Here is an 18,412-nt window from a genome sequence, read left to right as displayed (position 1 = left end):
ACCCAAGCACATACGAGTATTAGTTTAAGATGTTAAATTAAAAATAGTTAACAGCCGTCACACTCATAAATACATATATACAAACAAAATAAATAAATCATTAGTAGTTTGATTTTTTGCCATTTTCCAATCACATTCATTGTAGAAACTAAAACAACAACAGAGTTAAATTTTATTTATATATAATAGTTTTGTATTTTTAAATTGAAAATAAAAATATATTTATAAAATAAATGAGAGAAAAAACAAAATAACAAAAAACTATATATATATATACGAAAAAATTAACAATTAAAAAAAATATACAATAATAAATGAGAACAGTATAATAAAAAAATTTAAAACTGGACATATACATGTTTTAATTTTTTTTGTCAAGAAAACAAAAAATAATATTTAATATCTTTTTAAAGATTAATTTTAATTAAACAAATTTTTAATTTTAATATTCGAAAAATATAATTTATTACAAAACAATAGGGTTTTGAATGATGTTTATATCGAACTGAGATAAAGTTACCTAATTTTAATATTTTTGCATTGATTTCAAAGTGTTTTCGTTTCATCATAAAATTTAAAATATTCACTTCTTTTCTAGTCTAGGCGACATTGTCTTATATATATTTTTTATATAAAATACAAATAGTATAGTCGAAATGTACAATTTTCCTTAAGATATTTGATTATTCTGCATTAAGACATAGACATTTCCAGGGAAGAAAATTTAATTTCTTTTGGGATCCTAAAACTTATTTTTTCTTTAAATTTATATGCCTAATATCCGATTTATTTCATATCTAAAATTAATTTAATTTTTTTCTATATAATTTAATATCAAATCATATTGCTCTTGAACATCCCATGAGGGCAGGAGAGAAGGAGGGAGTATCCTCTAGTTCACATCCTTATTTAATTTTAAATCAAAAGCCTCACTATTATCAGACATGTCGATATTGAGTTTTTTGGCAGCAGCACGAGAACGCCATATCTGTAAATATTTGGAAAATGTTTTTATTAAAAAAATTTAAACACGATTTTGAAAATGTATCACCCACCTTAATTGAATAGTCATCACTTGTTGTTACCAACATTTGAGAATCTTTTGGATTAAAGGCTACACTGTTGACCACATCGGTGTGTTTGTACTTAGCCAAGGAGATTCCATAGTAGCGATCCCATAAATAGGCATGCATGTCCTCGGCACCACTGGAAAAAAAGGAAAATATATTTTAAAAAGGCATTGATTTTTTTAGAAACATTTTTGGGGGTCTTAGGCAAGGCTTGGATTTTTTTAAAAGTATTTTTAAGGCGTGGATTTTTTAAAGGGGATTTATCGCAAAACCTGCAAATTCTAGAATGGAGGTTTAATCGTTACTTTTGATGAGAAGAGATCATCAGTGAAGAGACCAGATGGTGAAATTGTGTTGCAAGCGGACCGAACGGACAACATGTTTGTATTCAAGATAAGTCTGGGAATAAATCCAAATTCGATGCTAAAGGCAGGCGGTATATAATGGTTGGATATTCATCGACAGCTAAGGCGAACCGTCTGTATGATATAAAGTCATCGAATGCCGGGATGTGCTTTTTGACGAAAATAGTTTTGGTAGTTGCAGTGAGATATCTTGCGATGAAGGATTTTCCACGAGTAATAAATTTTTTGATTATATTCTGCAAGACGAAATTGAATCCGATGGTAATGAAAGAGTCACAGACAATAATTTACATCAAAGACAAGCATCGGATGGTGGAAATGACTATGGAGCTGAAATTCAAAGTGCAGTGTATTCCGAGGATAATATGAGTGATTTCGAAGGGTAGAAACAGCTGAAAATGAAAGTGAGTCCAGAGATGAGGAAATTGGTGCTGCACAGGATATACCGAAGAAAGTCGGTGCAGGTAGGCATAAAATTATTCGCAAGTGAAAGTCTGGTCGTCCACGAAAGCAACCTAATGAGGTCCTATGTTATGCTGTTGACGAAAATATTCCAAATACGGTGGAGCAGGCAATATCTGGTAATAATGGAGACAAATGGCTAAAGACAATGAAAGATGAATATCGTGCTCTTTGCAAAAATAAGACTTGGTCGCTGGTGGATCTCCCAAGAGGACAAAAAGCTATTCGATGTATGTGGGTCTATGCCATAAAGAGGAATGTAAATGGTGAAATTGAGAGGTATAAGGCTCGCCTAGTAGCCAATGGTTCTCACCAACGATACGGAATAGATTTCAACAAGATTTATTGCCTGTCGCTCGTTACTCAACAATTCGTATTTTATTGGCTCTGGCTGTTAAGAAGGGAATGTATTTACATCAAATCGATGTCAGTACTGCATATTTGAACAGGGAACTCCTTAATGAAGTATATATGCAGCAGCCATCGAATTTTGAGGAAAATAGTTCGCCGAACAAAGTTCTACGTCTCCATAAGGCTATTTATGGACTAAAACAAAACGGACGGGAATGGAACTCCAAACTAGATGCCACATTACGTAAGATGAATTTTAAACCAGGTGATAACGAACCCTGGCTCTATAAAGGCAAGATGAGAAATATGCTAGTGTTGATCGCCGTTTACGTAGATACATTATTATTGGATGCAAAGAAAAAATGGTTGTTTTGGAGATCAAAAATAATTTGGCAAGTGAGTTCGATGTCAGCGATAAGGGGCAGTTAAGTCACTTCCTGGGTATGGAGATCGAAAGAGAAGGTGAAACGGGTATGATAAAACTTGGACAAAGTCAATACATTCGCCATCTATTACAACAATATGGAATGGAAGATTGTAAAACACATCAAGTACCATTGGAACCCGGTTATAAGGTAAATTGTAGTGATGATGACGAACATGTAGATGAAACCGAGTATCAATCTCTACGAGACCTGACATCTTGCATTTAGTGTCGAAAATGGCTCAGAAAAATTCTGACCATCCAAATTCAGATATGGTTGGCCTGAAACATATTCTGAGATACTTGGTAGGATCGATCAACAAGAAATTAATATATCAACCTAATGGGAGTAACCTGGAAGGTTACGTGGATGCGGAATGGGATGGTAACCCAGTAGACCGGAAATCATATACCGGATTTATATTTTCAATTGGAGGATGCCCTATATCGTGGGAATCCAGAAAGCAAAAATAAGTCGCTCTTAGTAGCACGGAAGCTGAATACGTAGCTTCTTCAGAAGCAGCAAAGGAGGCGATATATTTGCAGCGTCTATTAAAAGAAATAGGCGTATGGAAGTGTGAATACGTAATTTTGCACATCGACAACCAAGGAGCATTAAAGTTGGCGAAAACCCACTTTATCACAAGCTGTTGAAATATATAGACATAAGATTCCACCAAATACGTGATTTAGTCCAGACTAATAAAATAAAATTGAAATATAGTCCTTCAACAAATATGGTTGCCGATGTATTGACTAAGATTTGTCTAAACAAACACATTGTAATTTTGTTGAATGGTAATGGTAGACTTCTAAAAATATTTTTAAAAATCGATGCCTAATTGTAGAACTCTAAAAAATATTTTTAATCAATGTCTGGTATATTTAAAATGGCTCACCTTGCCACATAATCATCGCACACATCTAAAAATATAAAGAAACACTCATTGCTGGGCGTGTAGGCTTTGTGGGCCCTCAGCATATTGCCAACACGTTTCAGTGTCATGAGATCAATAACATGTATGTCAATTTCCTGAGCTATGGGCGGGGGTTCCAACGGATTTGAGATTACATAATTTTCCGGCCATGGTCGGGTATTGACATAGAGGTATCTGCAGGACAAGAAGAAAAAATAAAACTTTTAGAAGTCTGAACTATGAATTATGGCCATGACTTACCTGTGATCGGGACTTAAGGCCATGCCAATAATATGACCATGTAAATCAATCACTTTATCCACCTTGTCAAAACGATCGGCTACCGAATCATAATTATTCCAATCGGGATCGGGTTCACGTACTTGGTTCTGGTAGAAAGGAAGAAAACAGAAAATAAATGAAGGTAGGAAATTAAAGTGAAAACACTAATCCGAAGAAAAGATTTCTCAAATGGATTTTAGTAGAGTTCAAACCCTCTACGGTATATCGGATATATTGGTTTATGTCAAATTTGTCCAATAGAGATTTGAAATAAAATATTGTGAACCAACCTTTTCCTTTTTAGCTGCCACTCTCTCCTTAAGCGATGGACCCAAATCTAATTTCTTGGGAAATGTCACATGGCGAATACGTTTAATACCAATTTGATGCGGCGTATAGGTTTTCGAACCCGTTGAAAATATTAAATATTTCGGTATTGAATTTTCCATTTCATCGTGTTCTTCTTCCACCGCAGCAGCAGCCGCCACCGATTCGTCTTCATCATCATCGTCGTCGTCATCATCATCAATTGTGGCAGGATCTGTTTCGCCATTAAACAAACGACGATATTCATCGGCAAAATAAATTGAAATATCATCAGATGTGTGGGTACGTCTTCGTCTTCTTGAGGTTGATGGCATCGAATCATCTAAATCGGGATCTGCATCAGTATTTTCAAAAGTATCCACAGAAGGTCGCACCGAAGCTAAGTGGGATAATGGATTGCCAACTGTGTTTGATGTTGATGGACCCTGGGCCATATCTACATCATCCGTCTGAAAAAGAAAATAATGAAGGGGGATATTTAGTACATAAAGGTTGATATTTATTTTCCTTACTCACATCTTCTTCCTTCGCCGCACTATCCTCTGCCAATGGATCATTGGAGTCATCCAACCATGGACATCGCGCCATCATAATCGCCCTCACCGATGTGGCATTACGATTATAGAATTTATACAATTGATTCATAACGGGTACATGTTCCGAATCAACTTCCTGATTGGCTTTATTTAACCACAATACGGAGGTGCTAATTAAATGGGCCAACCAGTGGAGATCACCCGATATTAAATATTGATCACTAAACCATGTACCAAAGATGTCATAGGGGCGATTACGCACCCGACATTTCATATGGGAACCTGGAAAGGGAGATATATTTTATTAAGGATTATTTGAAAATAATTTCAGAATATTTACCATTTTCTCCAATTGTAAAGACCACAATTTCACCGGAGGTGCTGTGTGGTGCCCCAAAGTGTACACCCGAGACCAAGAGCAGGGTATCACTTTGATTGAACTGTGAGTATTGCGTATATTTCCAACTGAAGTGTTTCATATTGTGAAAGTAGCGTTCGGTACAAGGGTGGTTGGAGTTCCAGATCTGAAAAATATATATTTTAAGGTTAGATTTTCTAAAAATATTTTTTTAGGGGCTATCATTAGATGTGGAATTTTTTAAAAGTATTTTTATATGCCTATATTTATTTAGACGTGGATATAAAAAAAAGAAAGATATATAGGGACTTTGGTGCACCATTTACATAAAATCGGACGAAACTATATATGGGAGCTATATATACATCTGAACCGATTTTCTCGGAACTTGACACACGTCATTCTAGATTTAATTCAATATCCTATGCCAAATTTCGTGCAAATCGAAAGATATATAGGGACTTTGGTGCACCATTTACATAAAATCGGACGAAAATATATATAGGAGCTATAGCTAAATCTGACCTGATTTCCTCGAAACTTGACACACGTCATTCAAGATTTAATTCATTATCCTATGCCAAATTTTGAGCAAATCGAAAGATATATAGAGACCTTGATGCACCATTTACATAAAATCGGACGAAAATATATATAGGAGCTACAGCTAAATCTGACCCGATTTCCTCGAAACTCTACACACGTCATTCTAGACCTAATTCAGTATCCTATGCCAAATTTCGTGGAAATGGAAAGATATATGGGGACCTTGGTGCACCATTTACCTTAAATCGGACGAAAATATATATGAGAGCTACATCTAAACCTGAACCGATTTTTCCCAATTTCAATAGGGTTCGTCATTCGTACAAATAAATGACTTATACCAAATTTTATCCAAATCGGATCATAAATGCGACCTGCACATTGACAGAGGAACGAACGGAATGACAAGCATAAATCGACTCAGAAAGTGATTCTATGCATATTCTCTAAAGGAACCATGTGTCTATCTCGTTTCCTTTTGCCTGTTACAACCATATGCACAAAGACATAATACCCAGTACCACAGTGTGATGAAGGGTATAAAAATCCTTTACTTTTAAAAAATCCACGCCTTATTTAGGGACCTTTAAAAAATCCAAGTCTTATTTAGGAACCTTTAAAAAATCCACGCCTTATTTAGAAACCTTTAAAAAATCCACGCCTTATATAGGGACCTTTAAAAAATCCACGCCTTATATAGGGACCTTTAAAAAATCCACGCCTTATTTAGGGACCTCTAAAAAATCCACGCCTTATTTAGGGACCTTTAAAAAATCCACGCCTTATTTAGGGACATTTAAAAAATCCACGCCTTATTTAGGGACCTCTAAAAAAACACGCCTTATTTAGGGACCTTTAAAAAATCCACGCCTTATTTAGGGACCTTTAAAAAATCCACGCCTTTTTTAAGGACCTTTAAAAAATCCATGCCGTATTTAGGGACCTTTAAATAATCCACGTCTTATTTAGGGACCTTTAAAAAATCCACGCCTTATTTAGGGACCATTAAAAAATCCACGCCTTATTTAGGGACCTTTAAAAATCCACGCCTTATTTAGGGACTTTTAAAAATGCTTTTAAGAAATCTACACCTCTTAATAGACCCTTAATAACGCTTCTATTTATTGCACATTCTTTGATTATCTGAACCACTTGATATTGGCCACTTTTTTATCTATATTTTCCACATATTGCCTTTTGTTTAATAACAAAGAAAATAAAAGCCATAAATATATCAACAATTTTAAATACCGATGTACTTAAAAACCTCTTCAAAATTCTGTTTTTTCACTTACAATAACATAACCATCCTTGGAACAGGTTGCAAACATCTCCCCATTATGGGAGAAGCTAACATGCAGCACCTGATGCGTGTGACCATACAGACGTTCTGCCTGTACAAATGGTATGCGTGAGGTGAGACGGGCATATTCATCTTTCCAGGAGGCGGCACCTGTTGCGAAGCAAAACAAATCGATAAATAAAATATTATCACCTAACCAAGGCGCTTGCCTGCTTACCCGGTTTTAAAGGTATTGAGGGATCGGTACGAAAATGCTGTTGAAATTTATGTTTCCACAAAATATTATCATTGGCCACTTCGTACCAACGACGACAAGTGGCCGAGGCATTTAATATATCTTGAGGTTCAAGCAGGCGTAGCACATTGATGAGTACAGGTTCCGGTATGGACCACCATAGTGAGGAACGGCCACTATCATCGTTGTCACTTTCCGTTTCACTATCCGAAGAAATTTTCGCCTTTTTGGCTTTATTGTCATCGCCGCCGCCGACATCAGTCATCGTTGTTATTTCCTGCTGGCATTCCATGTCGATGACTTGGTGTGTTGTTGGAATTTCTTTTTTCGGAACTTGTTTTGCTTATGGTTCGCTTTTTTTGGTTATATTTGTTTTTTCTTTTTCGCTGAATTCTGGTTAATTGTCTAATTTAATTTTGTCATAATTTCAATTTTCAATATTTTTGCGTATTATTTTTTTCTTTCTTTTCGATCCGAATAAGAATTTCTTTGCTGCACTGCACAATGCGTCGTAAAAATATGTAAAGAAAATTGTTTCACTTTTGTTTGACACCAGAGAACGAACCGCCCGACCGACTGTCCGACCAACCGACCGAATATCCGTATATAATGTTTTCTGTTGGTTCTCTTTTTTTGTGTTAACTCAAAACCGACCGACCGACTAAAAAGTAAATGATGAAGGCCACCCCAATAGGCAAGCAGCGACAAAATCGAAAAAAAATGAACTGAACACACCGACAACCAGCCACCACCAGTAGATCGACAAGCACAACAGCGGACAGGCGAAATCAAACTGAGTGTTTGTTTTCTTTTTGGGTATAATCAAAAGTATGGATGGCCCCCTCTTAAAGCCAAATAATCAACAGTCCCCAACGTCAGCAGCAGCTGTTTTGGTTATAGGTGGCTAGAGGTGCACTCTTGTTGTTGTCTTCGATGAAGGGGGGTCAACTGCAAAAAAACACACAACGTAATATTAAATTCGATTTGATAATCACTCTTATTGGCTGTTTTGTTGTAGCTGTTGTATACCTATCTCCCTACCTAGCCATTCCAATATTTTCGATTAGCTGCTGGCAATGTTTTTTTGTTTCAAAAATAACTTTCACCATGGCATTTCTTTGATAATTGTGTTAGATGATGATTATGCTGATGCTGCTCCTCTTAATTATTCCACATTTTTCCATGTGTCATTGACTTTGTTAAAAAATATAAAATAAAAATATATTAGCTTATACATTAGCATAATTATGCATGCATAGGGGCCAAACCAAACCTCAACACACACTTGCAGCTAATCTTGGAACAACCAGCTAGTTTTAATCATCAATGCACTAGATAGTGTCCACTTGACCTGCTAACGCTCAGCACCACAATCAAATTTTTGTTGTTAATATTCAAATTTTTAATTCAAAACAGATGGTCGTCTTCGAAATTTTATTCAGTTTTTCTTATCACACAGTTGATACTACCCCACCCCCTCATTCTGCAGCTCTCTTCCTCCCTCCTTGCTCACTCTCCTCGTTCTCTTTTGCATCACCACCAGCATTTGTTTTGGTTTTTTTGTATTTTTTGTTATTTATTTTTAAACCACAAAACGTACGTAATTCGTAAAAAACGTTCCAAAAGATACGACAAAAAGAGAATGCCGATTAAACAAAAAAAGATACAAAACAAAAAAGCTGGTGTATGAGTGTTTACGAATGAGTGTGAGAGGTATGGCACAGAATAGTGTCTGTGTTTAGAAAGAGATATGAGGGAATTTTGAATAAACAGCTGATTTTGTTTACAAATATGGGGGCAAAGCACAAAAAGCATGAAATAGGGTTAATTAGATCGACTTTTGACTTACAGTTATTGCTGGACTTAAAAAAAACCTTTTTTTAAATTCGACGCTTATTGCTAGGCCTTGAAAAAATATTTTTAAAATTCCACTCGTATTGCTCGGTCTTGGACAAATATGTTTAAAAAAACCACACTTGTTGCTGGACCTTTGAGTACTATTTTCAAAAATCTTCGTCTAATGATACACAATTAAAAATATTTTGTTTATAAAATCTACGCCAAATGATTTACAAAATATTTTTATAAATCTACGCCTATTGCTGTACCTTTAAAAAAATATTCTTAAAAATATACACCAAATAAAATATTAAAAAAACTGAGGCACTTCAAAAAGTATAATATAATGCTGATCAAATAGGTTATTCAATTAGCTCCAAATTAAATTTACACGTTTATAAAATATTGACCCTTTGCAGGAGATGTACCAGAAGATGTTGACAAATTAATCCCATATTCAGACTTAATCTTAGCATGATATTCTCCATCTTCGAACCTTATCTACGTTTGGAATAAATATTACGATGTGCAAAGTTTAGCACGATAACTCTCCCTTCGAGAGTTATCGTGCGTTATAGCCGGCCGGATAGACGGACGGTAATTTATAAATCGACTTTAAGTAGTCGAAAATGGCATTGGCAAAAAAAGTGATCTAAAACCAATAAGGTACATTTTGAGCGTAACAAAGTGTATATGCGCTCATTGGCCGTGAATATAAAAATCAACGGCCTTGGAATCCCATGAAAAATCCCTTAAACAATTAGAAATATTTATTATTAAAACAATTTACGTCTATAGATTATAAACAAATATTTTCAAATCCACTATTATTGCTGCACCTTTAGTCCAAATTTAGATTAGGCGAGTTTACTTGCGGAGAGAGAGGGGCAAGGGGTATAGAAATGAAAAAAATTGCTCGTACCGACAATTTTCTGGCAATTCGTTTTGTGTATTTCGTATTTGTTGACATTTTATATATATACACATTTTATATATTTTATATATATTTAACTGTGAAAAAACAACAAATAAAAAAAATTTAGAAACCGAATTGCCTTGTATATATAAAAATTGCTGCAATCAAACTCGCCTAATATAAATCAGGACTTAAAAAAGACAACTCTGTTTATTAAATACCACATCAAATAAAATCAGAATCACAAATATTTGCTTTCAGTTCGTCCTCGGACGGCTCACAAGAAAGACGTAAAAAAATTTTAAATGAGTACTACACGCCCACGGGCTTAAAAATAGATTTTTACAAAATGGCGGTTGTTAAGCGTTCGCTTAACTAACACGTGTGTTTTTAAATACGGATAACCTATAAATTACGAGTCGTTCAACAAAATCCAAACAGCTGCGCATGAAATTTTTAATTTTCGTAAATTTAATAGCAAAAGAAGATGCTTTTCGCTACTATGTGACTCCTTCACAGTAGAAGAGTTCACTGATACACAAGGCTTAGAAAGTCTGAACATTGTGGTCAAATTCTTAAAGAAGATAAGTCAACCTGCAAAACACAAACCACCATCTATGGATAAAGTCAAATTCGTAGCAAAGCTACATACGGATACATGGCACTAAACCTTCTATCCCTATAGAAAGTGGGCCAACCAAAATAATAAAAAAAAAAAAAAAAAAAAATATTTGCTTTTTTCCAGGTAAACACAATGATGAATGCTCTAAGAAAAGCAGACTTAATAAAGTTCAAGAAGCGGTTACGCATCGAATTGAAATGTGTACGGTATGAAAAGAAAAGGATCCCAGGGATATGATATGAACTTTTGAATTTCGGTAAGTACCGTTATATGGGGTGTATCTTTTAAATTGCATTAATATTAATCATTTCATAATGATAATCCAAAATTACATTGCTTATTGAAAACCAATTAGGACCAAATGGATTTTTTTTGTTTAATTCAATTGAATTTATACAAATACTTTAAAGTTTTTTTATACAAATCCGAATTCTTTTTACAGACTATTAAATATTTGGTCTGTTCCTGTACAATAGGGTTCGTCCTTGAGCCAAATAAGTGACCTATGCCGAATTTCATCCAAATCGGATCATAAATACGACCTGTACTTTGTTCTCAATACATGAACGGACGGAAGGACATGCGTAAATCGACTCAGAAAGTGATTCTATGCATATTCTCAAAAGGAACCACGTTTCTATCTCGTTTCATTTTGCCTGTTACAAACATATGCACAGTGTGGTAAAGGGTATAAAAATAGTGTGAAGTCTATGGCTCATGGATCCTGACCCCATGTTAAAACAAACACTTGGCTAGTTTTAGAGCTGATTTAGATCGATCTGATTTCAACTTTTATATTTAACTTGTTTCATTCAACCTTAGAGATTGGGATTATTTGTCGCCAAATTATTTTCAGATAATTTGGAGTCGAATGTCAAATTTTCTGTCTATTGTACAGATAGGTAGAAATGTAGAAATATGTTCCTTTAAAGCTTGAAGGAAAAATATATTAAAGGTTTCGACCAGTCTGTCACAGGTTGACGACATCTTGCGCAAAAAAAATCTACTGAACTTATCCGGTATATATTAGTAATGGTGGGTAAGTAATTGGATAATTAGTCCTTATGTTAGGTTTGGGGATGTGCAGTTACTAAAGTGGCTGCAGCACTCTGAGACCGTCAGGTCCATTGTGATCATCCACGAAAAGAAAAAGATCTATGGGGATCTATGGAGAGAGAAAAAAAGGCGGATAGAGAGAGATGAGAAGCTTACAAGGAAGTGTGAGAAGTTAAGTATGAGTTAGTATCGATGAGATCGGACAAAAGATATATTACGTGCACTTTCCCAAACACTTTAGGTGTCTAATTATGCTGTAGATTAGAGCAGGTCCCGTTATAAGAAACTAAGACTCGGTGGAGTCTTTACTGGTAAAGTCCTTGATATTGCAATGACCAGTAATGATCCATGTCATTACTCTTATTTCAGCTTTGCTCAGGTTCAACAGTGAGTGTGTCCTTTTGGTAAAGAGATATGGAGAGATGACATATGGGTGATTTGATTGAGCCATCAATTGCTAGATCTGTAGGTTGAGATCCTCGTCTAGCTAATTCGTTTGCTCTTTCATTACCCATGATGTCCTGATACCCAACACAGCCGATAGCTGTAGGCAAGTTCTTCCAAAACTGTTCTACACTTGAAGACGGCATCAGATTTGATGTAACAGGATTTGATGGCTTTAAGATGACAATAGAGATCGCACAAAAGATGTATTACGTGTCAAGGTTGCACTTTCCCAAACATGGAGTAGATAACGCATGGGTTAATATCACCTAAACATTTGACGGTTTGCTTTGACTAAATTGGATATTGCAAAAGAGTATACCACAGGAGATTAAATTTGTGTTTCACTTTAAATACAAAAAATAGAACAAAATTTGTTGAGATTTAATGTATTTAAGTGAGCTATGGATGAGTTGGCTTTGACATTGAACCTAAACCACAGGAGATTAAATTTGTGACTGATGAAAAAATAACAAAAAAATTTGACCAACTGAAACGATCTAGCTATGTGCATTGAATTCAATAAATCGATTTTAAAATATTGCTTCCGTATACGAATGATCAGTTCTTGCATTTCACATCTCTGATTAATTTCCTTTGTGTATGATTTTTATTACAACATATTCCCAAAATTCCCATTGACGAGCCCTCCAAAAACCAAATCGAAAGGTGTGGTTAATGAACTCCACATTTTTTCACTGTCGTTTTACTACTTTAAGACAGGCTGAAACGAATCCCTGACCTTGGACAACTGGATTGTCAATGGAAAAAGCCAATTGTGAACATAATCGAAGAAAAAAAGACCGGTTTATGCGGAATGCAACAAAAAGCATCGAAAGCTATCAACTGAATACAAGAGGGGACAATACCGTTGTCTCACAAGATTTTTTGCTATGACTATCAGAACCCAACACAAAAAAGATACAGTGTTTTCAAATCGATTATGGCGAATGGGGTGAATCGAATTGAATCCCATTAACTATTCAAAAATCCCTCCCATTTCCTTAAATAGAAAATACAATTGTTTATTGCTTATAATGAAAAAAGTATTACTATAAAAAAACTATTACTATAATTAAATTAAAACTTTAATTACAAATTAAATTATAATTTACATACCTGTCAGTAAGCATGATCATTACAATGTTTTATTACATACATACATACATACATACCGATTTATATTATTACAAACTACAAACTTGTTATCCATCTATGGAAACTAGTTTTCAACTGTAAATCATCTTTCAAGTCGATAGTGACGTTTCCATGGTGTTCCTTAATGTTGTTAACAGAGTTTCAGAGGGACTGGTTAATTAAAAGGGATCGGGTTAAAGGGGGCCAACAATGAGGGAGTCAAGTAGAATAGCATTCTTTGTTTTGTTTTTTTTTTTTTATTTGTCATGAGTCATTAAGTCAAAGTGCGTTTTTTTGTAAGAAGACATACCATACAGGGATGGGAGGATGTCGGAGGTACCAAGTTTTGTTTTAAATATTTCTTGAGAGGATTAAGGTGAGAGAGTGAGGAAAGTAGTAAAGTCGAACGGGGCCGACTATATGATACCCTTCACTACTTTGGGTATATTCAACAGATGAATCCTAACAGACGTCGCATTTTTAAAGGACCAGTAAAATGAAATTGGATCCATTCATTACGCTATGCTTAATTTCTAGCAAACCGAAAGATATTTAGGGATTTTGGTGCACCATTTATATAAAATCGGACGAAAATATAAAAGGGAGCTATATCTATATATGGACCTATTTTCAGGAAACTAAGAACACATCATTCTGCATCCAATTCATTACGTTGTGCCAAATTTCGTGCAAATCGAAAGATAAATAGGGACATTGGTGCACCACTTACATAAAATCGGACGAAAATATATATGGGAGCTATATCTGAATCGATTTTCTCGAAACTTAACACACAACATTCAGTACGATATGCAGAAATCCGTGCATATCGAAATATATATAGGGATTTTAGTGCACCATTTACATAAAATCGGACGAAATTGTGTATGGGAGCTATATCTATATCTGAACCGATTTTTGCGAAACTTAGCACACATAATGCTTGACCTAATTCAGTGCCCAATGCAAAATTGGAAATCGAAAGATATATAGGGACTTTGGTGCCCCATTTACCTTAAATCGGACGAAAATATATACAGGAGATATATCTAAATCTGACCCGATTTTCTCGAAACTTAGCATACATCATTCTTGATCCAATTTAGTACCCTATGCAAAATTTCGTGCAAATCGAAAGATATATAGGGACATTGGTGCACCACTTACATAAAATCGGACGAAAATATATATGAGAGCTATATCTAAATCTGAACCGATTTTCACGAAACTTATCACACATCATTCTGGACCTAATTCAGAATCCTATGCCGGATTTCGTGCATATCGAAAGATATATAGGGACTTTGGGGCACCATTTACCTTAAATCGGACGAAAATATATATGGGAGCTATATCTAAATCTGACCCGATTTTCTCGAAACTTAACACACAACATTCTGGACCTAATTCAGTACGATATGCAGAAATCCGTGCATATCGAAATATATATAGGGATTTTAGTGCACCATTTACATAAAATCGGACGAAATTGTATATGGGAGCTATATCTATATCTGAACCGATTTTCGCGAAACTTAGCACACATAATGCTTGACCTAATTCAGTACCCAATGCAAAATTGGAAATCGAAAGATATATAGGGACTTTGGTGCCCCATTTACCTTAAATCGGACGAAAATATATACAGGAGCTATATCTAAATCTCATTTTCTGAAACTTAGCATACATCATGTGTGTAAAATTTAGTACCCTGTGCCAAATTTCGTGCAAATCGAAAGATATATAGGGACATTGGTGCACCATTTACATTAAATCATTTACATTAAATCGGACGAAAATATATATGAGAGCTATATCTAAATCTGAACCGATTTTCAGGAAACTTAACACACATCATTCTAGACATAATTCAGAATCCTATGCCGGATTTCGTGCATATCGAAATTATATAAAAGCGTACTTTACCTTAAATCGGACGAAAATATATATGGGAGCTATATCTAAATCTGAACCGATTTTCACGAAACTTAGCACACATCATTCTGGACCCAATTCATTACGATGTGCCAAATTTCGTGCAAATCGAAAGATATATAGGGACATTGGTGCATCATTTACATATAATCGCACAAAAATTTATATGGAAGCTATATCTAAATTTGAACCGATTTTCTCGAAACTTAGCACACATCATTCTGGACCCAATTCATTACGTTGTGCCAAATTTCGTGCAAATCGAAAGATATTCAGGAACATTGGTACACCATTTACATTAAATCGGACGAAAATATATACGGGAGATATATCTAAATTTGAACCGATTTTTCCCAATTTCAATAGGGTTCGTCCTTGGGCCAAATAATTGACCTATGCCAAATTTCATCCAATTCGGACCAAAAATGCGACCTGTTCTTTGTTTGCAATTTAACATCTACAGACGGACGGACATGCATAAATCGATTTTTCTGATGCCCTAAATCGACATTTCTGATGACCTACACAAGGAGTGGATTTTCCAAAAAACATTTTTGAGGACTTACACAAGGCGTGGATTTTTCAAAAAATGCTTGAAAAAATATTTTTTGAAAAATCCACACCTTGTGGACGCTATTTCCAAGTGGCCAACAAGGTGTTGTTCAAAAAAAAAAAAAAAAAAAAAACATTTTTTCAAGTAGCCAACATTGTGTGGATTTAAAATAATTTCGATTTTTTGATCCCTGATTTTGTAATTGATTAAAACTTCCCATCTCTGCTTGGTTCTAAACTAATATTTCGCACTAGCCTTGCGATGACGTTTTGCCATTAATGCTTCGGGCAAGCTAGAGTCAGCATCTAGCATCATCAACAGAAATGCAACAATAAGCCAGCCAGCCAGACATGCATGCATTCTCTAGATGTTTTTCTCCTCGTTTGCTGGGCCGGTCAGTCTCCGAACTCTCTCCTTTGTTCTGATCCCATTCGGTTAATGAGAATGTATAGTGCGATTGATCAGTTTTTATCAGTTGTTCTGTACTCTCGCCAGCAATTCTGACTGTCCGGCCGGATTCGAAGCTAAGTTGTAAACTGTTTCGAATATAGTTATTCGAATGTTGGAAAATTGCAATCAGTTTGCTTGAAGCTTTGTTTCAACTAAGTTCGTTCCGGTGTTTCTGATTCTTGTTCGGTCTAATATTTACATAGAATTTAACAGCTTAATAAAAAGGAATAATACAAATATAGTGTTAAAAAACTAAATAAATAAAAAAATAAATATTGACAGAACAAAAACAAAAAGGTATTTATTTAGTGAGTGAGCTAACTGTTAATTTTACGGAATTTAAGAAAAAACAATTGAAAATTTTGTAAAAAAAAATAAATACGGAAGTTAAAAAAATTTCGAAAAAAAATCAGAATCAAAATTTTGGAGTATATTTTTAACAATAAAAAAATCGAAGGGTGTTAATATTGAATCATTGCCATTTTATTTCTAATTATAATAAGTGTCTTTGTTTTTGTAAAATTTTTTATTGTTGTAATTTATGCATTTTTCCTTATGGGAATCCACCTTGGCGTGGATTATTCTATAATTTATACCACATAAATATTTATTATTTATAATAAAAGATTACAACAGCGTTTACACAAGGCCCAACAAGGCGTTGATTTTTTAAAATATATTTTTTGAAGACCTATCGAAGGCGTGGATTTTTTTAAAAAATATTTTTGAGGACCTATCGAAGGCGTGGATTTTTTTAAAAATATTTTTGAGGACCTATCGAAGGCGTGGATTTTTTTAAAAAATATTTTTGAGGATCTATCGAAGGCGTGGATTTTTTTAAAAATATTTTTGAGGACCTATCGAAGGCATGGATTTTTTTTAAAATATTTTTGAGGACCTATCGAAGGCGTGGATTTTTTTAAAATATTTTTGAGGACCTATCGAAGGCGTGGATTTTTTTAAAATATTTTTGAGGACCTATCGAAGGCGTGGATTTTTTTAAAATATTTTTGAGGACCTATCGAAGGCGTGGATTTTTTTAAAATATTTTTGAGGACCTATCGAAGGCGTGGATTTTTTTAAAATATTTTTGAGGATATATATTTTTAAGGGATATTTTTGAAAACAAATCGAAGGCCTCGATTGTTTAAAAATATTTTTGAAAACCTATCGAAGTCTTCGATTGTTTAAAAAATATTTTTGAAAACCTATCGAAGGCTTCGATTGTTTAAAAAATATTTTTGAAAACCTATCAAAGGCTTCGATTGTTTAAAAAATATTTTTAAAAACCTATCGAAGGCGTGGATTTTTTAAAAAGGCGAGTATTTTTATACCCTTCACCACACTGTGGTACAGGGTATTGTGTCTTTGTGCATATGTTTGTAACAGGCAAAAGGAAACGAGATAGGCACATGGTTCCTTATGAGAATATGCATAGAATAACTTTCTGAGTCGATTTATGCATGTCCGTCCGTCTGTCCATGTTAAATTGTAAACAAAGTACAGCACGCATTTATGATTCAAATTGGATGAATTTTGGTACAGATCATTTATTTGGCACAAGGACGAACCCCATTGAAATTGGAAAAAATCGGTTCAAATTTAGATATAGTAGCTCCCATATATATTTTCGTCCGATTTAAGGTAAATAGTGTACCAAAGTCTCTATACATCTTTCGATTTGCACGAAATTTGGCGCAGCGTACTGAATTATACCTAGAATAATGTGTGCTAAGTTTCATGAAAATCGGTTTAGATTTGGATATAGCCCCCATATATATATTTTCGTCAGATTTAAGGTAAATGGGACGCCAAAGTCCTATATATCTTTCGATTTGCATGAAATTCGGCATAGACTACTGAATTAGGCCTAGAATAATGTGTGCTAAGTTTCGTGAATATATGTTAAGATTTAGATATAACTCACATATACATATATTTTTTCCGATTTAAGGTAAATGGTGTACCAAAGTCCCTATATATCTTTCGATTTGCACGAAATTTGGCATAGTGTAATGAATTACGTCTAGAATGATGTGTGTTAAGTTTCCTGAAAATCGGTTCAGATTTAGATATAGCTCCCATATATATTTTCGTCCGATTTAAGGCAAATGGTGCAAAAATGTCCCTATATATTTCGATTTGCACGAAATTTGGCACAGCGTACTGAATTGAACATAGAATGATGTCTGCCAAGTTTCGTGAAAATCGGTTCAGATTTAGATATAGCTCCCATATATATTTTCGTCCGATTTAAGGTAAATGGTGGAAAAAGGTCCATATA

General features: G+C 34.5%; 1 protein-coding gene across 1 annotated transcript; it reads right to left on the bottom strand.

Annotated features, from left to right (window-relative positions):
• Positions 1–892: 892 nt before the first annotated feature.
• On the bottom strand, positions 893–7,441 carry LOC133331965 (F-box/WD repeat-containing protein 5). Its single transcript, XM_061540350.1, has 9 exons — positions 7,159–7,441; positions 6,934–7,091; positions 5,075–5,258; positions 4,684–5,016; positions 4,162–4,634; positions 3,851–3,978; positions 3,572–3,784; positions 1,056–1,206; positions 893–988 (listed from the first exon to the last, which is right to left on the bottom strand). The coding sequence occupies exons 1-9, from the start codon at positions 7,439–7,441 to the stop codon at positions 893–895; spliced, it is 2,019 nt and encodes a 672-aa protein (XP_061396334.1).
• Between the last annotated feature and the right edge of the window lie 10,971 nt (positions 7,442–18,412).

This window comes from Musca vetustissima, unplaced genomic scaffold (assembly GCF_032173495.1).
Source record: "Musca vetustissima isolate MV318-11 ecotype Yass unplaced genomic scaffold, APGP_CSIRO_Mvet_v1 utg3401, whole genome shotgun sequence".
Taxonomy (NCBI): Eukaryota; Metazoa; Arthropoda; class Insecta; order Diptera; family Muscidae; genus Musca; species Musca vetustissima.
The sequence above is the reverse complement of the archived record's forward strand: the minus strand, read 5'-3'. Positions and strand labels throughout refer to the sequence as shown.

Coding starts and splice junctions, on each gene's coding strand:
- LOC133331965 (XM_061540350.1), bottom strand. CDS start 7,441: ATGACTGATGTCGGCGGCGGCGATGACAATAAAGCCAAAAAGGCGAAA. Junction 5,017..5,074: donor CTTTACAATTGGAGAAAATG/GTAAATATTCTG, acceptor CTCCCTTTCCAG/GTTCCCATATGAAATGTCGG. Junction 1,207..3,571: donor TGCGATGATTATGTGGCAAG/GTGAGCCATTTT, acceptor CTTTTTTTCCAG/TGGTGCCGAGGACATGCATG.